Raw genomic sequence first — 23628 nt, 5'->3', positions numbered from 1 at the left:
GACTAGCACACGCTCGTCATACACAGTTTTTTATGTTTTCCTCAAAGAAACTTGCACACGCTTTCCAGACTCATCAAAATGCATATGGAAATATAACCCAATTTGAAAAATTTACACCCGGTTTCTGGGTGTTTTTCGAGACTGAGTGCATATTGTTTTCCTCTAAGGTTCACAACTACATCTACACTAGGGCACCCATACCATTGGGCGTGATAACCACTATTGGGCCAAGCACGCTAATAAAATTCTATTTTCTCCAATAAAAATGCCCATGCCTTGTTGAAAATCAAAATGGGCCAAGCATTTAAACTCATAATTTTTCCACATTTTTGTCAGTTTCCAGAATAAAATCGATTATTAGCGTGTAGTAATAGTAAATTGTCACTCAACTAGCAAGAAATCACATTGATTGATTTGAATACTGAGAAATAAGAATTGAAAATGTGGTGAATAATATTCAAATCGAATTTTCTCAGAGTCAACGATCTGAGGATTGGCCCTTTTGAATTGTTACGCGAGAAATGCTGAATTTGTAGATTTCAACCATCTTGCATGCAAGTTCACCAACTTGTATGGCAATTGATTTGCCAGATCAAGCACACAGTATTCAAACTTTATGTGTTTGGGAATATTTATCAATAAACTTAATTATATTTTCGATGCAAAAAATCATTTTTGATTAATTGTAAAAGTCTCGCAGAACTTATGATCTCGACCTAAAAGCCATTGGTAACCATGTGTGTAGCTCGTTGTTTCTGAGAATTTGATTGAAGTTACACGTTATTTAACAACGCTATGGTGAAGAAAGGATCATTCTCTGCCTGCCTGTGGTGTTGGTTATGATGCTTATTCATTCAAATGCTCATAAACAACGAGCTACACACATGGTTACCAATGGCTTTTAGGAAGAGATCAGAAGTTATGCGAGAAGTATTGTATTTTGCCATATACAGTCAACTATCCATAACCATCCTTTAAGGTAGCAGTGGAAACCTACTTTTGCTATAGTTCTCTAACTCGATGTCGAGATACAAAATATCGAGTAAGGGAAAGTTGACTGTAAAAGAAACGAGCATTCCATCGAGTTTGGTTTCCCCTAACAGATACAGAATATCGAGTAAGGGAGACTTGACTGTATCTCAAGTATGGGCATTACTATCGACACCTCGCACAACCGATTCGGCATGGATAAAGAGGCACCTGACGATGGCGATTTATGCGCTTGCGGCTCAGTACCGAGCTGGGTTCTTCTAGTATCAGCAGCACAAACACCTTCCATCGCATCGTGTCGCCGAGTCGGGAAAAGGAAGCGTGATTCATTGGATTTATCAGTTTGCTGCCAGTTGGTGCCTTCAGGTGATGGGTTCTCCTACGTCCAATCTGGACTCGGTAGTGAAATTGTGTAACTAAGATAAGGCGCACTTCAAATCGAGCCGGGATGTGATTGACGCGAAAACTGTTTCAAACGCCTCACATGTGATTCAAATATGCACCGCATTCAGCGACTTCTAGTAGGCGATGTGCAATCTCGTTAACATCAATGTGATACGGTCAAGTGTCTCCTTATCGGAGAAATAGCATATCAAAGAGTGCCTTGTTTTTGTAAACCGACGATTCGTGCCTCGCAAAGCCAACCATGATTAGGAAAATGAAACGCCACCGCCTGCTGCTCTATCTATCGTTCGTCGCGTTTTGTTTGCTAATTGCTGGCAGCTTTTTGATTCACACCCAGTGTCTTAAGCCTTCGGTTAGCTACTACAAAATCTTGGAAGATCATATTCGCGATCGCCGGGTGGAAGACCGTTCTAAATACATTCTATTATACACAAATTTCTTCGACGTGAAAAACTGGAAACTGTCGGCGGAAACCGTTGGGCCGGACTACTTTCGATCGCTTCAGTGTCCCGTAACGGATTGTGTTCTGACCAACAACCGAGAACTTCTGTCCACCATAACTGACTATGACGCGCTAGTGTTCCACATTGCCGAGCCCTGGGCCTACTCATTGTTCGAAAAGGTCCCAAAGCTGCGATCGCCGCATCAAATCTACGTTGCCGCAAACATGGAATCTCCTGCCCATACAAAACATCTGCTAGGAGGCGATCGGGACTTTTTCAACTGGACCATGACCTACCGGCTGGACTCGGATGTGGTTTGGAACTACAACAACTTCGTTGATGCAGAAACCGAAGTCGTGGTGGGTCCAAGCGAGCGACCTCAGTGGCGAAACGACCACGAGGAGTATTACAACGAAACGGTCCTCGAATTGGTGTTGGAAAAAACTAAAATGGGAGTTCAGTTCGTATCGCACTGTGGAACCATTTCCAAACGGGACGACTTGGTCCGGGAGATTCAGAAGCTGACGGACGTGGACATATACGGCAAATGCGGAAACATGGAGTGAGTACAAAACAGCCAAATTCCTATTCCATCAAAGTTAATCGATAGGATCAACACTGTGATTCCGTCGTAGCGTGAGGGCTTTATTCATTATTCATTCATCACCCGCGGAGCCTTAATTTAACTAATGATTGTAAGGCACATTTCCGTGCCATTCGGTTCGATTACCGTTCCGTGGCATGTTCGTGATTCAGGGGGCACTCATTGGTGCAGACAGGAGGTTATCCAAACGCGATAAAGATCAATTGCGCTGCACGAAGTTGCACTTTCACCGTTTGGGGTGGGACATTTCGAGAAATGGACATTGTGGTGAAAATAGGAAATTACCGACAGATCTTTGGCGCCAAATGAAATTACAACGTGTACAGTATCGCACATATAAAATGCACCAAAGCCGTTTTTCCATACAAAATGATCAACTTCAGAGAGCTATATCTCCGCCGCTTCTCAACCGATTCTTTGCATTTTTCTGTGACAAACTACAAATTATCTCAATTTTCGAAAACTATTGAAAAAGCTGTGTGAAAATTATTGATTCAAAAGTTACAGATAGGTTGAATTTTGACATAAAAAATGCACCAAGTCACAAACAGATGTAGCAGAAAAACTAAGCGTCGAACCAAGACACCAACTTAAGCGCATTTGTTCATTGAGTGATAAGGACCAAATGCGCTGAAGACACCAAAAGGATACGACGCATAGCTTGTCTGATGTCTTGGTGCATTTTTTATGTCAAAATTCAACCTATCTGTAACTTTTGAACCAATATTTTTTACACAAATTTTGCAATATTTATCGAAAATTGAGGTAATTTGTAGTTCGTCACAGAAAAAATGAAAAGAATCGGATGAGAAACGGCGGAGATATAGCTCTCTGAAGTTGACCATTTTGTAGAGGAAAACGGCTTTGGTGCTTTTTATATGTCCGATACTGTAGATAGACGTTTGGTGCGTTCCACGTTGCTAATTGTAATTCTTACTCCTTCTTAAAAACATCAGCTGCAGGGAAGAAAAGATGGAGAAAATATCCAATAATTTCCTAATCACAGTTGTGATAGCTCCCCGAATTGATTAGCAGTATTATCCTACATCCATTATCCAGTTCTTACCCTTAGTCTGGCAAAAACCTTCTTATAAATAAAAGACGATTTGTATGAAGTAGACGAATTTAGATTCATTTCTAAGGTGTACGAAGTTTGATAGACACGGTACTGTCCTTGGAACCACCCACAATTTTTGTAAAACTGATGAAAATTTATTTTTTCCTTGCCTCTATCGGGAGATACCCCTATCGGACTCTTAATCAGGTTGGAAAAAATCTTGAAATTCACTCTACAATAGCCATGTACCTACAACAAATCACAGTCAGCGAAGCCAGTGCACTATGGTCCAGACAGCAGTTTTACGCGGAAAGATGCATTTTGATCTTTAGAATGAAACATTAGACGAAAACGGTCTTCTACAAAGTTGTTTGTATTAGTTAAACCCTTTGTTTGGTGTTATTGAAAATTAGGGTGGACCACATTTTCATAGAAATTGTGTAACTAACTTTCTTATTTGTATAGATTATACCCAGACAACCAGAAGTCGCATAGCAGTATTCAAACAAAGTCGTTTATTTGTACAAACTGCATCACTCCCGCACTACATGGTGGATGAAATCGTTCGATCGATGAGTTTCCTCGCATAAAACGCTATTTTATGAGTTCATATGTACATTCCGTTTCGTCCCGTATACTTTTACAAAGTAAGTCGGGTCAATCCGTAGCAGCTGTGAAATAAACTTTGTTATCATAAATTAAGTCGCATAAGAGTACATACTAATTCGCAAGAAAATCTGCATACTCTCATTGCATGTTGTGTTTCATCATATAAAATATGAACGTATATCGCCTCCACTTTTGCACATATAAGGCACTTTCGCGACATCTTATGCGTGAAACTTTGCACATATAAGCGTCGCATAACGCAAAAGGTGATTAGGTTATACGTACATTCTGGTTGTCTGGTAAATTGTACATGCAAAGTTGTGGACCATTCAATTTCAAGCAACTTTGCCAAAAAGTTTTTTGTAGGCATGTTTTTGTGAGAAAAACAACAATAACTCCCAATCGGAACGAGATAGCGGGTTTCTTTACTCACCAAATTACGCATTTTTCAAAGCTCTAAAAGTGTTTCATAGACTACTTTGATGAGATATTTGAATTGAAAACGCTAGAACCAGAAAACCAGTTTTGTTCGGACCACCCTATGTCACCGTAGGAAAAAAGCTCTAAATCGATCAATTTAAGATATAAAAAAAATTTTTTTTTTGGCGAAGTTGCTTGAAATTGAATGGTCTACAACTTTGCTGAAGCTTGTATAATATAATTTCTACAAATGAGAAATTTAGTTACACAATTTCTATGAAAATGTGGTCCACCTTAATTTTCAATAACACCAAACAAAGGGCTTAACTAATACAAACAACTTTGTAGAAGACCGTTTTGGTCTAATGTTTAATTATAAAGCTCAAAATGCATCTTTGCGCATAAAACTAATTCCTGGACCATAGTGCACTGTGCAGTGAAACCCACGCCCATCGCTGCTGTAGGCAAAAAGCCTTGAATATAGCGAAATACCCGTTGCTAAGGGCAACCCAAAATTACTGTAGAATTTCTATTTCCCGCTTCATTTCCTGCATTCAGTGCCTTCAGTGATACTAATGATTTAGAAAGTTCATGCACCCAACATAGGCTACTTGATAAAATCCACGTTTTTAAACTACTGTACTAGGAAGAGGCACGTGATTTTCGCGAAACTCAAGCCTACTACATTCACTGACACATTACCATTCCCAGCACTGCTCTTAAAGCAAAGTAGGCCGTCTTTGAAATTTATACTGGACATCGATGATTGTGGCTAATTCGTCTAACGATTGCTAATTAAAGAAAATCACTTGGTTTTGCTCTGACATAGTTGAAAAAGTATCAGCATACATTCTGCAAGTAATCGCAAGTAGTGATACTTTTCTGAATCAATATCACTTATGATGACTGAGTTTTATCAGTTGCCAAATCAACATGGCTTTCAAAACGAATGATGGGCTACTTAGCCTTAATCCTTCAATATGATTGCTTCTATGCGAACCATGTTATCGTTTTCGTAAGACATCTTCAAATTATTAGGATTTTTTATGCATGTTTTGTGCATTCCCTGAAAGATTGAAGATGAGATAATTGATGGCTTCCATAAAAGTGTTTTGACCTGGTGATACTGATTGTGGATTACAAGCAACATTTTTATTGCATTTCGGATGTAATATAATATACATGACAAGATTCATGGTGAATTGTTGAGCAATCTTCCCTCTAAATCCTCGTTTTCTAAACTTGTTTTTCGTGATCCTCCACGTCTCATCAGCTCGCTTCTCATAGTACAGAGGGAGCGACGTGCTGACAGACCGGGAGGTCGCGAATGATAGGTTTGGAAAAAGATTTTTCTAGTTCTTGTTCTAGTTCTAGTTTCATTGCGACTGTCTTATTTGGTGGTTGTAACAGAACTGGGTAATTTTATGCCATGAGCACGTGCCATGAATGCTTTTGATCTGTTGTTACTGTGCGCCGTGTGTTGGTGCTGTCTCGCTCTCTCTCTCTCTCACGGACAACTTGAAAACAGGGCGCACAGTAAAAGTCAAACGTTTTATAGCATGCATAGGCTCATGCCAGGTTCATGGCTTAGTAGGATTCAAATATTCTGTCGTACCTTCTCCGATGTTACAACATCTCCCTTTTTAAGGGCGTACGGCGCAAGCCAAGCTGGGAGCCGGTTCTGTTGGTTCTTGAGAATTTTCTCAAGAATCTCCGAATCGTCCGTCAATTCTGTCGTAGTTGTTGTTTGAGAGGGACTTTAACCCGAAGGTCATTCATCCCTAGGGTCCGTCATTTCATCTTTGTGTCCTCTCTCTGGAATAGCTGGACTCGGTTCGGTGTCTGCAATCAACGCGGGAGTTGGAAACGGCTCACGTGCTTCTTCCGATTGATTCACCGCAACTTGAAGCTATCCGGGAATCCATTCGGTTGCCTTACGGCTATGGACCTGAGCGTAGACCAGAAGTCTTCGGGATCTGCTTCTCGTTGACCCGGATTGGACTCGGAGAGCATGGCTTCAACAGATCCAGAGTTGTTCGCAGCGATCACTCTAGAAATAGATTTGCAAGTGTCTTACCATCAGGAGCGCTTCTTTTTGGTGTTGATGTCGCAATCGTACAGCAGCATCGTTAGCGCCAAGCGCTGGATACGATTTGCTGTGTAGGCGGGTGTGCTATGCTGAGTTTGAATTATAAATAGTAGGCTTTGACTCTCAATGAAACGAAAGGGCAGAATAAATTGTGACTCTGGAAGTGTAAGACGTGTTTGGTGAAATTGTATGTTAATGTGAATAATCCGAAACATAAATTAGTACAGAATCATTACTTTTCATTAATTCTGTATTTGGAATACCACATCTGGCGACGAGCTTGTGAAACGTACCCTCTGCATTTAGTAGGTAAGAAAAAATAAATAAAAATAAAATACTTACAACAAACATCCACGTGTGTCTTTTGCAAGGTGAGCGCACGTGGGGCAGGCAAAAGCCGTTGCAAAACGCAAAAAAAAGTGACCATTTCCGCTGCCGTAGAGCAGGGACAGGCAACAGCCGCTGTATTGAGCAGAAACCGATCATTTCCGCTGCCATAGAGCAGGGTCAGGCACCGAGCCGCTTCGAGAAAACAAGGCGTGTAGCCGCTGCGTTTGGGCAGAAAAAAGGCGAGAAGCCGCTACCGGGAGTAGAAATAGGCATTGGCCGCTACAAATTTGCAGAAATTATAAAAAGCTAAAAAAAAACGAACCCTAGGGCTTGTTGTACAGTCGCTATGGTAACGAGGTCAAATTGAAAATTTCAAATATTTTTAGCTAACGTTCCAGCGCCTACTGTTCGCGTAAGATGGAAAATTGGAACATCAATCCATTTAAATTCAATCACCTTCCAGACACGCAAATTCGAAAGGAATGGTTGCGTTGGAAGAGAAATTTCGAAGTAATCATTGCAGCAAGTGAAGAGAAAAATGCAACCAAATTAAAGAATATAGTATTAGCGAAGGGTGGGCTGGAACTACAGGACTTGTTTTACTCGATTGATGGCGCGGACGTGGAAGAAGATGCTGAAAAGGAGATTGACCCATTCAAAACGGCTATTGGTAAATTGGATGAACATTTTAACCAAAACAACACGATTCGTATGAAAGGAGCGAATTTTGTAAAATGGTTCCAGCAATAACATCTGATGGAACACGTGAGCATTTGACGAAGTTTTTAATGAGGTGCAACGAACAAGCGAATAAATGTGACTTCGGTAAAACAGAAGCGGAAAGTCGGGAGTTGCGCGTAATCGATAAAATCATCTACCACGCTCCGGTAGAATTGAGGGAAAAACTACTGCATGAGGAAACACTCACACTCGCACAAGTATCCCGAATGGTGAATTCTTTCGAATCAATTAAACAGCAAGTTCAAGCAATTGCTGGCAACGGTATTGGCGAGGCACCGGTATCCCAACCATCAGATCAGGACAAGGTTAACCGCATATTTGGAAGTGGTAAACCAACAAGTGGTGCTTGTTACCGATGTGAACAAAAAACCCATTACGGAAACGACCAGCAATGCCCAGCTCGGAATAAGCAATGCGAACAATGTCGTAAGTTTGGTCATTTTGCTCGAGTATGCCGCTCGATGCCGAAACGTAAGTATGATGATCATATTCCATACTCCGCTCGTAAGAAGGCAAAAACCGATAATGTGCGAGCGATAAAGTGTTCAGAAAACGAAAACAGCTCAAGCTTCATTTGCAACATTGGAGACGGCGTCGAATTTCTATGGGTTGACGTCGGGGGTGTTCTGATCAAAATGTTGATTGATTCTGGCATCAATCAGAATATTATCGATGATTGTACCTGGCGAAACATGTGCCGAACGTGGTTCTACGAACATACGGCCGACGAACGTGGTTCTACGAACATGCGACGCCTTTGAATGTAGTACATGTTCTTGAGACGACATTTACGATTGGGAATGGAAATAACCAGCGACAGGAAACAGCTATTTTCTATGTCATCGATGGAGGTTCCCAGCCATTACTGGGAAAAGATACAGCAAAGCGTCTTGGGGTATTAAAAATTGGTTTCCAGGAGCCGAACATGTCAGTGAACGCCATTGTCCCGGCTGGAAAAATACCTTTTCCAAAGATGAGGAACGTACAGCTGAGTATTCCGATCAATAAAAATGTTACTCCAATAGCCCAACGAGTCAGACGTCCGCCAATGGCGCTTCTCAGCCGGATTGAAGAGAAGCTGAATCAATTACTGATGGCGGATATCATCGAACCTGTATCGGGAGCAGCACCATGGGTTTCGCCATTGGTAACCATTGTCAAGGACAACGGAGATCTTCGTCTGTGTGTGGATATGCGACGTGCGAATCAGGCTATCTTAAGAGAACCTCATATGATGCCGACATTTGAAAGCTTCCTCCCACGTTTGAAGTCCGCCAAATACTTCAGTCGTCTGAACATCAAAGATGCATTTCATCAGGTAAGACAGTAGCCTGAAAATATATTTTTTTATTAAATTGTCTATTTTTTCTAAACATGCATTATCGAAATATAGATTGAATTAGATGAATCAAGTCGGTATATTTCGACCTTTATTTGCCATAAAGGTCTGTATAGATACAAAAGGCTGATGTTTGGCCTTTCTTGTGCACCAGAAATGTTTCAAAAAACAATGGAACAAATCTTAGCTGGATGTGAAAACGTTATTAATTATATCGACGACATTTTCATCTTCGGAGAAACCGAAGAAGAACATAATACTGCTTTGGCTAAAGTTCTCTCTGTGCTGAAAGAAAACAATATCATGTTGAATCAGGATAAATGCATCTTCAAGGCACAACAGCTTGATTTCCTTGGACATGTTATCTCAGCTAATGGAGTACGACCAACTGAACAGAAAATTCAAGCGTTACAAAAATTCCGTGAACCTCGCACTTCGGACGAAGTAAGAAGTTTTCTTGGATTAGTAACTTACGTTGGGAAATTTATTCCTGATATGGCAACAATTACCGCGCCGTTACGAGAATTAATCTGTGGTGCTAACCCATTCAAATGGACAGATGAACATCAAAGAAGTTTTGAAAAATTGAAACAATTGATTTCGAATGCAAACACTCTTGCCTTTTTCAATAATTCTCTCCGCACCAGGGTTGTAGCCGATGCCTCCCCAGTCGCATTGGGTGCGGTTCTGCTACAATTTTCAGATAGTACTGACAATTGCCCCCGTATAATCAGTTATGCTAGCAAGAGTTTAACTACTACTGAAAAACGTTATTGCCAAACTGAGAAAGAGGCACTAGCATTGGTATGGGCAGTCGAAAAATTCTCTGAATATTTGATTGGTAGAGAGTTTGAATTGGAAACTGACCATAAACCACTTGAAGTGATTTTCAGCCCATCATCAACACCCTGTGCCAGAATCGAACGCTGGGTCTTGCGATTACAATCGTTTAGATTTACAGTAAAATATCGTAAAGGAAGCGGAAACATAGCAGATTCTTTGTCCAGATTAGTTTGTTCGGACAACGCAAATGATTTCGAGAAGGATAGTCATTTCATGGTTTTGGCGATACAAGAATCTGTGGCAGTAGACATTTGTGAAATCGAGGAAGCATCGCGTGATGATCCAGAAATTGCTACCGTGAAAGAGTGCCTTCGAGGAGGGCAATGGAAAAATCCTCTGACCAAACCGTATGAACCTTTTCAAAATGAATTAGGATTTATCGGTGACACCATGATCCGGGGCAACAAATTAGTGGTTCCAAAGAAACTACGCGAACGAATGCTGCAACTTGCACACGAAGGTCATCCAGGAGAATCCGTGATGAAGCGAAGACTGCGAGATAGGGCGTGGTGGCCTTCTATGGATCGAGAAACGAAGGAGCATTGTACATCATGCGAAGGTTGTCAATTGGTAAGTTTTCCAAGTCGACCAGAGCCAATGAATAGAAGAGAGCTGCCTACCAAGCCGTGGATTGATGTTGCCATTGATTTTATGGGTCCTCTTCCTTCTGGTGAGTACCTACTAGTAGTTATAGATTACTTTAGTAGATACAAAGAAGTTGAAATAATGAATCGCATAACTGCCTCTGAAACTGTTGAGCGACTTGGCAAGATTTTTACACGTCTCGGTTATCCTAGAACCATTACACTTGACAATGCCAAGCAGTTTATTGGCAAAGAATTCGAGAATTATTGTAAGATCCATGGAATTACTCTTAACCATACTGCCCCGTACTGGCCGCAGGAAAATGGTTTAGTTGAACGACAAAACCGGTCGCTATTGAAACGATTGCAAATCAGTCACGGCCTTGGCAGAGATTGGAAAAGGGATCTGAAAGATTATCTAATAATGTACTACACAACACCACACTCCACAACGGGGAAAACACCAACAGAATTGTGTTACGGAAGAACAATCAGATCCAAATTACCAGCAATCCAGGACATAGAATCAATTCCACCTGCATCCGACTTCCGTGACCAAGATTTTTTGAGCATGACGTCATGCGAAACATTCCGATATTGACGAAGGGGATACGGTACTGATGAAGCACCTTATGCCTAAAAATAAACTTTCAACAGTTTTCAACAAAACAAAGTATACAGTAGTTGATCGTTCAGGTCCCAGAGCAACCGTTGAAGATACAGATACCGGAGCGATGTATGAAAGAAACGTCGCGCATCTTAAAAAGATCAATGATGATACTAGAGTTGCGACAGAACAGCGTTGCGATGAAACTGTGGTCGATGATAGATCTATCAATGAAGAGGACAACTTTGCTGGATTTCCTATTGAGGATGAAGAAGTGCCAAACCATGGTTTCATTGATGATGGCGAACGTCAACGCAGAGGACGGAAAGTTCCTGAGAAATACAAAGATTTTGTAATGTAAATAGTTTAATAATTCGTATAAAAAGGGAGATGTGCTATGCTGAGTTTGAATTATAAATAGTAGGCTTTGACTCTCAATGAAACGAAAGAGCAGAATAAATTGTGACTCTGGAAGTGTAAGACGTGTTTGGTGAATTTGTATGTTAATGTGAATAATCCGAAACATAAGTTAGTACAGAATCATTACTTTTCATTAATTCTGTATTTGGAATACCACAGGCGGGCATTCCTTTCTTGCCGCTGAAAATCTTGAGAAGAGGCTTATGGTCGGTCTGCAGCACGAATTTGCGATCGAAAAACATCTTGTGGAAACGGGTAACTGCAAACACCGCGCTTCCTTCTCAATTCGACCATAATTTTGTTCCTCAGGTGTGAGTGGCCTCGAAGTGTGAACGATAGCTTTAACAGAGCCATCGGAGCAGCGATGCAGGATGACGGCGCCCAAACTGTTTTTGGAAGCGTTTCCTGCACCGATGATTTCCTTGCTGGAGTCGAAGTGTATCACCAAGAGGTTGGAGACCAGGATGGACTTAAACCAATTGAACGACCTTTGACAATCGGGAGACGATTTCCAAACAGCATCCTTCTTCAGTAGACGGTCGAGTGGCGCACGGAACTCTATCATATGGCCAACGAACCGACCGTAGTAGTCGGTGGCACCTAGATACGAACGGGGCTGCGACACATTCTCAACATCTCGAAGATAGCGCTAGTTCTGGATCTGGATCTGGGTGGAGGCCATCTTTGTCGACGATATGGCTCACAAACTTTATTTGGGGAAGAGAGAAATGGTGGAAACCATACTCACAAATCCGCTGGACAACACCGTTCAGTCTGCAGTCGTGCTCCTCTTGAGTCTTTCTAGCGATTAGAATGTCGTCCAGATACAGCTCGACACCTGTAATGCCAGCAATCATGCTGTCGATGATCCGCTGGAATGCTCCAGATGCAGATTTGATGCCGGGCGGCAGTCGATCGCACTGGAACAGACCCTTGTGAGTATTGATGGTGACTAGTTTCCGAGATGTTTCTGCAACTTCGACCAGAAGGTAGCCATCGGATAGATCTATGAAGGAAAAGAAGCGGCAGTCGGCTAGTTCGATGAAGATGTCGATCGGGTGTGGCACTGGAACACTTCTGGAAACTTGGCTTGAAGTTTCTGTCTCGTTAAATATTTCCTTCATGTAAGACGGTGCATTTTCTCAGTTGTATTTGTGGGTGGTACCTGGGAGGGAGAAACCGATACGAAATTTATGTACGTCAAGATGAGCCGAGATTCTGCTGTCACGAACTGTCACTGTGAGCCCAGATCTAAAACAATGGACAAACATGATAAAAGCGCGTAATCGATCAAAACATATGTTTGCATTATATCAAATGTGACAAAAAATCGATTGAAAAGCTAGTCATGCTTATTCAAAAGTAATGTCACAATAGCACCTTTTATTCTGATTGAATATAAAGAACGATCGAAGGAACACAATAAAAGAAAACTAGCGATTTTCATCAAGTCTGCCTTGATTGTCGTTGGCAAGCTGGAGTTTTCTTGCAGTTCGAAATAACTTTGTGTCATATTTCGTGTGTAGTATCGGTGCCTCCCTCCCAGGGTGGTACCATTCTACATGAAGGATTGCTACTTATAGGCGAAGATCACCAAATTTCGAACAAGCACTAGTTTTCTAGCCGTTCATAAGATGTTTGTATACTTTGTATGAAAATTCGCGATCGAAAATGGATCATTAAAATAATCAAAACGACCGCTATGAAAAGGGTAGATAGCGCCACCGTAGCCTTGTGTGTTTGACAGAACAGCAATGCTGTCACAATGTTAAATCCCATATACAGTGGCGCCTTTGTTTTGATGCGGTGAGCACTGGCAAAAACTATCTTCAATGATCCATTAGTCCTTTTCCCCTTCTTCTTCTTCTTGGCATTAACGTCCTCACTGGGACAGAACCTGCTTCTTAGCTTAGTGTTCTTATGAGCACTTCCACAATTATTAACTGAGTGATTTCTTTGCCAAAGTTGCCATTTTCGCATTTGTATATCGTGTGGCAGGTACGATGATACTCTATGCCCAGGGAAGTCAAGGAAATTTCTATTACGAAAAAATCCTGGACCGACCGGGAATCGAACCCAGACACCTTCAGCATGGCTTTGCTTTGTAGCCGCGAACTCTAACCACACGGCTAAGGAAGGCCCCATATCAGCGCCATGTTAGCTGTAGGGTAACCAATATATTTTGGACCTCTATATATTTTGGAACCCCTGGGCCATTTTCCTGCAAATTTTCCAGTTTAAATCAAAAGACCAATGCAATCCGCATGCCATTTGGAAAGATAGGACCATTCCTCACTTGTATCAAGCATTTGTGCATGGAAAATGTGTTTATTTTATCTGAAATTAATTTAATTTAATCGGTTCATCCATGCAACCGTCACAACACGTTACACACAGAAATTGAAGACGTCAGAAATTTTTCAAATGTAAACAAAAACATTTTTCTAATTTCTCAACTAAAAGCGTAGAATTTCTTCACTTTTCCATTGTCAATCGATTGATTAGACTATGGGCAAGCACATTATACAACCAGTGCCCTGGACTTTGTCGCCAAACGATAAAAAAATGCCGGGGGTCCAAAATATATACTTTGAGGGTCCAAAATGTATTGGTGTGTCCAAAATAATGAAAAACAGTGCTTCACAATTCAGTTATTTTTGACGTGTTTTGGATCCTACATGATCGTATGGGCATTTTTATCTCGTAGAGGTAGTTTTTCTCTACATTTTGGTATGTTCTTTGACTTGGTTACGCTGTGCAATTAATATACCATTTCCGTCAGATCTAACCCCCAGTTTTTGTATTTTCCTTCGAAAGACAATCATTTTTAATGAATATAAACGCTTTCAGATTTTGTTTATATGCACTCTTGATTTTCTTACAAATTTTTGAAAACATGGATACTCACCACATTTTGAAAAATAATTCGAGATGCGGCACAGTTTGTTCAACCCTATGGGTATCAGCGTGGTGATTTTGCAACAGCTTTCGATTCCACCCCTGCATTGGGATGCTTGTTTACATTCGGAAACGTCAAATCAGGTGCGCGCTCAAACTGACCGTGATCCCGGTCAGGGCGCCCCAAACAGGAGTGCCAACGAAACTAATTTGAAATTACTCAAACAAACGTTTTTGAACCAGGTTTGGAACTTGCGCATCCCGTTCTGAATCACGGTTTCAACCCCAACCTAATTCTGGTCTTCCTTTAGGAAACTATATTTTCCTCCACAGATTCAAAATTCAAAACCACCCCCTCACAACAAATCTCTCATCCACCCAACAGTTACGGTACCTCTAGTTCTATTAAAGGCTATTTTTTACTATTCATGCCGACAAATGCCTAAATCTATCTGTTGGCTGTTGATCCGGAGGATTTCCGCCTTGAGACAGCAACAGCCGCGCAAGGAAATTTTGAGCGGATGTTGCTGCCTCTAGGCGGGAATCTTCCGGCTTATTCAATCCTCGTCGGTACAAAACATAGAGATCAGGCATCTGTCGACTATAATCCTTGCGTTACAGAACCGTGTAGTGTTCGCCGGGTGCGGTCATAGTGGAGAAGGTGATTTCCGCGGTGATTACGGAGACTTCAGGAACCGTGAAGGAAGGAGGGAGCGAAGCCAGCGGAGCCCATTATGATGAATGGAAACATAAACAAAAATCATCTGATCATACCAGCTGATTTTAAATTCACCACAACGTGGTGGCAAAACCATAGGGGAAAAAGGGGTCTGCATTTTTTCGAGGTGAAACAAATTGTAGGGGACCGAGGGGTGAACTAACGTGCCGCAAGTTTTTCATTGTTTTCTAATAGTTAAAGGCTCCAAAACATATCGGTTCCTTAGGAAAGTTTGTTCAGTAAATTGACAGAAAGCATATAAGCCAATAAAAAAATTCACGGAAATGGTCTATTAAATTGGACAAAAATGTAAAATCACTTCCTTAGAGGGTCCAAAATACGACCGTTACCCTATTTCCTATTCACATGGGGCAGCATGCTTATTGTTGAAGTACAATCGATCATAGCAACCTTCTGATATTGAATGTAAGAGATCCTGAAAATAAATTTATTCATTCCTTTGTCAACCACCAACCAGTAAAGGTGTCTTTCATTTTCACTCTGCTAAAAGGTTTTGGGCCCAGAACAACCCAAACCAATAAGATTCTCGAAGCCAGTTAAAATCCGGTAAGATGGGAGACGACGAAAAGTTCCTCAAGATCAAGCCTTTCGACGGTACGGGTTTCAACAATTGGAGGTTCCGAATGTTGGCATTCCTGGAGCAGTTGGAAATCGCGCACTGTGTCGAGAAGGCAGCGGAGGAGGAAGACTTCTGGAAAATCCCGGAAACGGATACGGCGGCTGTCAAGAAGGGGAAGGAGGAAATCTGGAACGGGCTGCATGAGGTTTTCGAGCGGAAGAGCTTGACGAATCGTTTCATGTTGAAGCGCAAACTGTTGGAGATGAAGCACGATGAGCGTTCGAGTCTGGAATCCCACTTTCTTCGCTTCGATCAGTTGATTCGGGAGCTGAAGTCAACCGGTGCGAAAATGGACGAGGAAGACATTGTGTGCCACCTGATGCCCACTATGCCGGTTTCGTACGAGTTGGTGAACACGGCAATGGAGGCGGTTTCAGAGAAGCTAACCCAGAAATTCGTGAAAGGGAAGTATTTGGACGTTGAATCGAAGCGAAAGGGAAGAAACTCGTCGGCCAATCAAGAATCGGACAACGTTGCGTTTGCTGGTTAGTCCGGAGGAAAGTGCCGTCTGAAATGCTTCGGCTGTGGCAAATTCGGCCACAAGCGAGCCGATTGTCCTGAATCTGAACTGCGTCAAGAGCAGGGTCGGAACCACGAGAAGAAGAAATCTACGAAGGTCAGTGCTGCTGCAAAAACTGTACCGTTTGTTGCCGGGTCCGGGTCAGCTTCGGATGAGAATTCGCGGAGCTGGTAGCTGGATAGCGGTGCTTCAGACCACATGGCGAATCAACGAGAACTGTTCCAAAATCTGGAGGTGCTTGAAGAGCCCGTCTGGATCGCGACAGCGAAGAAAGGTGTCAACCTGGTCGCTAGGCAACGTGGAGAAATCAACGTGTACTCAACTGTCGATGGTAAGCACATCCATGTGCGTATGGAAAACGTTCTTTTCGTTCCAGAGCTGACGCTGAATCTGATATCCCTGCGTCGGCTGGAAAGTTCGGGAAAGAAAGTGATTTTCCACAAAGGCAAGGTAGTCGTTGAAGATGCAGATCAAGATGTCGTAGCAACCGGCAAGCAAGTTGGTGTGCTATATGCGATGGACTTCCAGTACCTAGCAACGCCAAACAGTGCTATGGTAACAGGAAAGGTAACCAAGGAACTGGACTTGTGGCATCAACGCTATGGTCACCTTGGCAACGGAAACCTGATGAAGCTTATCAACCGAAAAATGGTGGATGGACTCGATCTGGGAAGCAGCGTGAATCCTGGATGTTCGGAGTCGATGGTTTGCGAACCATGTCTTGCTGGCAAACAAACTCGAGAATCGTTCGTCAGCCGTGAGGGAAAGCTGACAACCCGTCCGTTGGAGCTGGTGCATAGCGACGTCTGTGGTCCCATCTCGCCTGTGTTGTGGATGGCATGCAATATTTCATCACCTTCACGGACGACTTCATCCACTTAACGGTCGTCTTCCTGATGAAGTCGAAGGATGAAGCGCTGGAGTGTCTGAAGACGTACGAGGCTATGGCAACGGCACATTTCCAAACTAGGATGTCTCGTCTTCGCTGCGACAACGGTGGCGAATACAGTAGCAAGCAAATGAAGATGTTCTGTCGGCAACGAGGTATCCAGTTGGAGATGACGGTTCCGTACACATCGGAACAGAATGGGCTGAGCGAACGGATGAATCGAACCATCGTCGAGAAGGTATGGGCAATGCTGGCTGGAAGCAATGTTACGAAGCGCCTGTGGGGCGAAGCAGTATATTCAGCGGCGTACCTAATCAACCGCAGTCCGACTGTTGCTGTGGATGGTCATCGCACTCCCTATGAAGTCTGGAATGGAAGAAAGGCAAACGTGAGTAACCTTCGAATTTTTGGTGCAAAATGTTTCGTCCATGTCCCGAAGCAGAAGCGGAAGAAGTTGGATATGAAATCCGAAAAGGCGACCTTCGTGGGCTACGCACCGAATGGATACCGTGTTTGGAACGGAAAGAAGGTATTTGTGGCTCGAGACATCGTGTTCAACGAAGGCAAGACTAGCAACAGTCAATCGGACGACAGCAAGAATGGCGAAGATGAAGAGCTGATTGTGAACCAAGATCCAATCGACGGTGAGGAAGGAAATCAAGATTTGCCTGAGATCAACGATGAGCACGAAGCTACCGACAATGAAGAACTGAATGAAGCGTTGCTTGATGAAGCTGCTGGCGGTAATCCTGATGAAAACAAGGTACGTAGAAGCGGTAGAATTCGTGCATCTCCTATCTGGCACAAAGACTACAATATTTCGGCGTTCGCTTTGAGTGCCGAGGAGTACGTGGACAACATTCCAAGCGACATAGCGGAGTTGAAGAAGCGTGACGAATGGCCGCTGTGGAAGGAGGCAATCGCAGCTGAACTAGCATCCCTGGAGAAGAACCGTACGTGGAGCTTGACGGAGCTGCCTGCTGGGCGTCGACCTGTAGGCAATAAATGGGTATTCACTATTAAGCAAGACGGTGAAGGCAAGATCGACAGATACAAAGCCCGACTTGTTGCGAAGGGCTTCACGCAGACGAAGGGCTTCGACTATTCGGAAACGTATTCCCCTGTGGCGAAGATGACGACGTTGAGTATTCTGTTGGCACTGGTGAACCAGCGAGACCTGCACGTGCATCAAATGGACGTGAAGACCGCGTTCCTGAACGGCGAACTGACTGAGGAAATTTATATGCGGCAACCATCAGACTTTGAGGCGGGAAACGATCTGGTCTGCAAGCTCAACAAGGCGATTTATGGACTGAAGCAGGCATCCCGGAGCTGGAATATGAGGTTCCACACGTTCATTACGAGCATCGGATTCCAACGAAGTCAGCATGATCAGTGTCTTTACCATTGGTCGAAGGGAGAGGCAGTCGTTTACCTCGTTATATACGTAGACGACATCCTGATTGCTGGGAATTCGATTCTAGCGATCAAACATTTGAAGCAAAAGCTGTCAAGAAAGTTCGAGATGAAGGACCTGAACGAGGTGCGGTGCTTTCTTGGACTGAATATCAACCGAAACAGAGCCGACGGCGTTATGACGATCGACCAGAAGCTGTACGTGATGAAGATTCTGCAGCGTTTTGGGATGGAGGATTGTAGGCCGTCTGCTATTCCCATGGACCCTCATCTGAAGCTGCTCAAGTGTGAAGATCCGACGCGGTTCACGACGAAGCCTTACAAGGAGTTAATTGGGTGCTTGATGTACCTGATGATCACATCGAGGCTTGATATCTGCGCGGCGGTAAGCTATTTTGCGAGTTTCCAATGTTGTGCCACTGAAGAACACTGGGCTCACCTAAAGTGGATTTTGAAGTACCTGCGAGCTACAGTAGACTACAACTTGGTTTTCCGGAGGTCGATGGAGTCGGAAACACTTTCCGTATATGCCGATGCGGACTGGGGTAATAATCTGGACGACCGGCGCTCCGTCTCGGGGTACGTGGTGAAGCTGCATGGAGCAACGATCTCGTGGGCAACCAGAAAGCAGACATCGGTGGCGTTGTCGACGACTGAGGCGGAGTTCATGGCTCTTTGCCAAGCCAGCTACGAAGCGATGTGGGTGGTGAACCTCTTGAAGATGCTTGATGTGGAAGTTGCCTTACCGGTGACTATCTATGAGGACAACCAGCCATGCATTTCCATCTGTAAAGAACCGAGAAAGCATAGAAGGATGAAGCATATCGATATCCAGTACTTTTTCCTGCGAGACCTGATCCAAGAGAAGAAGATCAAATTACAGTATCAGCCAACCGAGCACCAACTAGCGGATCTGATGACGAAAGGCCTTCCTGCCCCGAGATTCAGTAAACTGCGAACGATGCTGGCAGGTCCGTCACACTCGGGCTCAGATTGTGTACCACTTCTAGTACTGCATTTCGTCCCTCGGTAGTACAAAAGGTACCCAAGTTTGACAGATCGCAGTACACTTTTCACGGCATTCTAGATTACCTTATGAGCCATAAAATTTTGGGAAACTGCAAGGGATATGGAGGTCTTTAATGAGGCGGGATGTTGAAGTACAATGGATCATAGCAACCTTCTGATATTGAATGTAAGAGATCCTGAAAATAAATTTATTCATTCCTTTGTCAACCACCAACCAGTAAAGGTGTCTTTTATTTTCACTCTGCTAAAACTTATTACGAGAATTGACATCGTTTAAGCATATGGCAGCCAAATCTACAAAAATTTCATTAGCATAGGTTCATATCCTCCAAATAATGCAACAACCATTGACGTCCCTTCATTCTACTTTCAGATGCCCACGAGGATCGCCCCGTTGCACGCAGATGCTAACAATCGACTATCGGTTTTACTTTGCGTTCGAAAACTCACTCTGCCGCGATTACATCACCGAAAAGGTGTACGGCGTAATGGACGCAAGCTGGATCGTCCCGGTCGTTTTCGGTGGAGCGGACTATACCCGCTTCCTTCCTCCACATTCGTATATCGATGCGCAACAGTTTAACACTGTGGGCAAGTTGGTAGAGTACTTGAGTTTCTTGGCACAGAACCCGAAGGAATATGTGAAGTACTTTTGGTGGAAGGAACACTACCGAATCACGGGGAGTCAACCATTTTGCGACTTGTGCCGCAAGTTGCACGACATTGGCACTCGGGAGAGGATGCAGTACTACAAGGACATCAAAGCGTGGTGGTTCGACGGAGCCTGTCATGTGGATGCTAAAATAAAGTTCTAAGAAGCTGAACTATTTATATGAATAATAAAATACTTTTAATATCAGCTTATAAGTTCGTATAACAAATGTAAGTAAGGTTTAAGTCACTCATTGGTCCTGGAATGGATCTTTCTTGATGTACTTGTCCAACTGCCCGTTGCTCGCTGGGTCCACTTGGGACAACTGGGAGAAGCCTTCCTCATCGACGAAGCAAATCTCATGTCCGTCCGGATCCGCCAGAATGATAACGCGGACCGTAGCTTTTCCAGGTGTGTCCAACGAAATCAATGGCGTCAGGATGGTGTTGTTGCTGGCCTTGATGACCTCATCGATCTTCGGTTGGACGTCGAATGGAACAGCAAAAGCGATTCTTCCGTAAGCTTTGGCACGATCCAGCGGACCATCGATCTTGTTCAGTTCTAGTACGAAGCCATTCTCTTTGTAGGTCAACTGGGCTGACTTATCACTTTTGGCGAGTTGTTTCATTTCCAGCGTTCCGTGCCAGTACTTAATCGATCGCTCCAGATCGGTGACATTCAAAGAGACTTTCTTCACCGGATCTTCGGTCGGGTCTTGCTTCTCGTTAACTACAAAGAACTTATACCCATCCGGGGACACCAGAACGAAGTGGTCATTCTCCTTGACCATGGGATAGTTGCTTTTGGTAGCTCGATCAACCACATCCGAAGATTTGATAGTAATGCCACCGAAATCGTTCCCAAGGGTGTACTCCTTGACCCCGTAATTGTAGGTCAACTCGATGACAAAGTGGGTCGCCTCCGGTCCATAACCGATCATGGTTTTACTCCAGCGATTATCATAAGGGCTGAAATGATGAAATGATTGAAAAATGATGAACCTTGGCGAATTACAGAGCAGTATTCATTACCCATTACATGCAGCGTCACAGCCCTGAGTGAATTCCTCATGACGAAGCACCTGAAGTGTAGGAGAAAAAACTGTTAATTACTTTGAGCTACTTCTCACCGGCGTTCCGCAACGATTCCAACAGGTGGATGACCTTGAACATTGCTAGAAATTGTTCAGCACAGCCAGCGAAACGCATTTAGAATGAAGCAAAAATGTGATTAGTCATCCGATCTCACCTGCATGCCGAGAATGTCCCGGAAAAAGTGGGCATTTTTGGCACGATTGCCGATTTTGAAGACGTAGTGAAGAGCTCGGGCGGAAATCATCTTGGCCATCAAGTTTTCTATTGCACACTATTTATTTTTCAATCGGACGGAAAATGTCGCTCAGGAGATAGCGATAAAATTAAAACTATGAGGAAAGATAACGATTCACTTCAGACACTATCTACAGAATATCGTTGTGTTATCGACAGACAACGAAACACTGAGCGATAATAAACTCCCAGACGAGATAACAGGACCGATGCACACAAAATGACACAATGCACCGGTTTCGATGCACAAAAATGCATCCTCTGTCTTGTCGACGGAAGAAAATGAAAACAAACCACAAGGGATCCGCACATTCACACTCTAAAATTTTAATTACTAAAACAACAATTTAATTTTCAAATATATTGCTGGGAATGATGATCATGATTTCTCTATTGTATGTAACAATTCAATAATAATTATTAATTAATTATTAATCAAATTCTATTGCTTTCCTCTGACTATCAAATCTTTTAAACACCTTATCAAAATCTTTTTTGCTTGATGAACGGTCAGTGCCATTCAAACGCCCCTCGAAGAAATAAATATCACAGTTGATCAGCACAATGGGTTGAAACTCTCGAAAGATGGAAATAATCTGAGACGAGACTCGCGAAGACCACGGTGTACTAAAATTAAGAAGGTGATATATTCCGAAAACTGACAGCTACTTGACGACGTCATTCCTATCCACCTCGAACAAATTTTCGAAAAAAATGATCTAGTGGTCCGGAAGGTATATGGTACGATAGGAGTGACGTCACATGTTTACAATGAAACTTGATATTTACATCAGTAAAGAGACTGCCTTGTTAATTTTTATGCCGTGGCGAAGACGGTCTTCTTTTTCTAGGATTGCTGAGTTTTTTCTTATTCCACTTTGTGTTTATACCAATTATGCGCATGCTGTTCAAATCCTCACATGAACCTCTCAGCAAAATATGATTGAGTTTGCAACACATCGAATCATAAATAGCCGTTTGAGTGAAATTTCATGCCAGCAAACGTAGCAGACATTTGAAATAATTAATCTTCTGCTTAGATTTATCATCAACTTTGGAAAAAACTGCTCCGCCGACTGAGGGTTTTAATAACAGTTTACTTTGAACACAATACTTTCCACTTTTTCAGCCATAAAAACGGTGGGCTGCATTTGACGTTTCGTGAGAGGGGAATCTGGGCTGCATATGACGTTGATATTTTTCCTCTTCGCGAGTCTCTCTCAGGAAATAATAAAACAACATTTTTCAGTGCACTGTATCACTGTAAACTTGACATTACCCTATAAGGTGTAAAAAATACCCACTTTTTTCTGATATATGAAGCTGTCAAAAATAGGGGCATTTCAAAATTTTGCATAATGGGTAAATTTTGCCCATTCGTAACTTCCAATGGTTTACTCTTTAATGAGTGAAGAAAATCTTATGTCTTTATCTTTCAGTGCGACCGAAGTTGTATCCTGATCGCAGGTTATTGAGCAGTATCTTGCAGGTTAGTGATAAATCGATATTTATTACCCATCTCGTTCTTAATTAAAGAAATATTGATATTCTTACAGAATGAGTCGGCTAAACAAAAAATCCGGTGTGATATGGCATCATGATTCGTCATTGCGGCCTGAAGCGAGACGCCACACAGAAACAGCGACCATGTCCGAGAGCTAATTATGTGAAAGGGAGCATGCTCTCAAGATATAGAACATTAATTTAACAAAATTTCAATAAACTGCTAAACAAAACGCCCATTTATTTGTCTGCACATTATTCATTACTATTTATTAATTTCATATAATATTCAAATCATAAAAAAGAGTAAAATTTACTCTAATTCCAAACAAAATTCATTTAAAATAGAGGGTAAAAATCACTCGTTGACTTGACGTACAAGCGGTTTACTCTTTAATGAGTAAAGGCCCTTTACTCTTTTTATGAGTTAAACTAGTTTCTCTCAAAGAGGGCTTTTTTACCCTTTAAAGGGTACTTTGGTCTTACAGTGTAAACTCTTCTTCCTTAAGGGCCCATTCACAAATTTCCAGGCTATCGACATGCATGGAGACACC

At 42.7% G+C, this 23628-nt stretch overlaps 2 protein-coding genes across 2 annotated transcripts; one reads left to right on the top strand and one right to left on the bottom strand.

The window, feature by feature from the left end:
- The first annotated feature begins 1209 nt into the window (after window positions 1-1209).
- On the top strand, window positions 1210-20455 carry LOC5572017 (alpha-(1,3)-fucosyltransferase C). Its single transcript, XM_001660078.2, has 2 exons — window positions 1210-2400; window positions 19965-20455. Exons 1-2 carry the CDS (start codon window positions 1637-1639, stop codon window positions 20404-20406), a joined length of 1206 nt encoding a protein of 401 aa, XP_001660128.1. The 5' UTR covers window positions 1210-1636; the 3' UTR covers window positions 20407-20455.
- On the bottom strand, window positions 20417-22044 carry LOC5572023 (glyoxalase domain-containing protein 4). The gene is made up of 3 exons (XM_001660079.2): window positions 21492-22044; window positions 21275-21324; window positions 20417-21211 (listed from the first exon to the last, which is right to left on the bottom strand). The coding sequence occupies exons 1-3, from the start codon at window positions 21588-21590 to the stop codon at window positions 20494-20496; spliced, it is 867 nt and encodes a 288-aa protein (XP_001660129.1). The 5' UTR covers window positions 21591-22044; the 3' UTR covers window positions 20417-20493.
- Window positions 22045-23628: the final 1584 nt, after the last annotated feature.

Source organism: Aedes aegypti, chromosome 1 (assembly GCF_002204515.2).
Source record: "Aedes aegypti strain LVP_AGWG chromosome 1, AaegL5.0 Primary Assembly, whole genome shotgun sequence".
NCBI lineage: Eukaryota > Metazoa > Arthropoda > Insecta > Diptera > Culicidae > Aedes > Aedes aegypti.
This window is presented reverse-complemented; position numbering and strand designations above follow the sequence as displayed.

Excerpts from the sequence above, each read along its gene's own strand:
- LOC5572017 (XM_001660078.2), top strand. The coding sequence starts at position 1,637 with ATGATTAGGAAAATGAAACGCCACCGCCTGCTGCTCTATCTATCGTTC. Across the intron at positions 2,401-19,964 it reads GGCAAATGCGGAAACATGGA|ATGCCCACGAGGATCGCCCC; the intron begins GTGAGTACAAAA and ends TTCTACTTTCAG.
- LOC5572023 (XM_001660079.2), bottom strand. The coding sequence starts at position 21,590 with ATGGCCAAGATGATTTCCGCCCGAGCTCTTCACTACGTCTTCAAAATC. Across the intron at positions 21,325-21,491 it reads GGGACATTCTCGGCATGCAG|GTGCTTCGTCATGAGGAATT; the intron begins GTGAGATCGGAT and ends CCTACACTTCAG. Across the intron at positions 21,212-21,274 it reads TGTGACGCTGCATGTAATGG|CCCTTATGATAATCGCTGGA; the intron begins GTAATGAATACT and ends TCATCATTTCAG.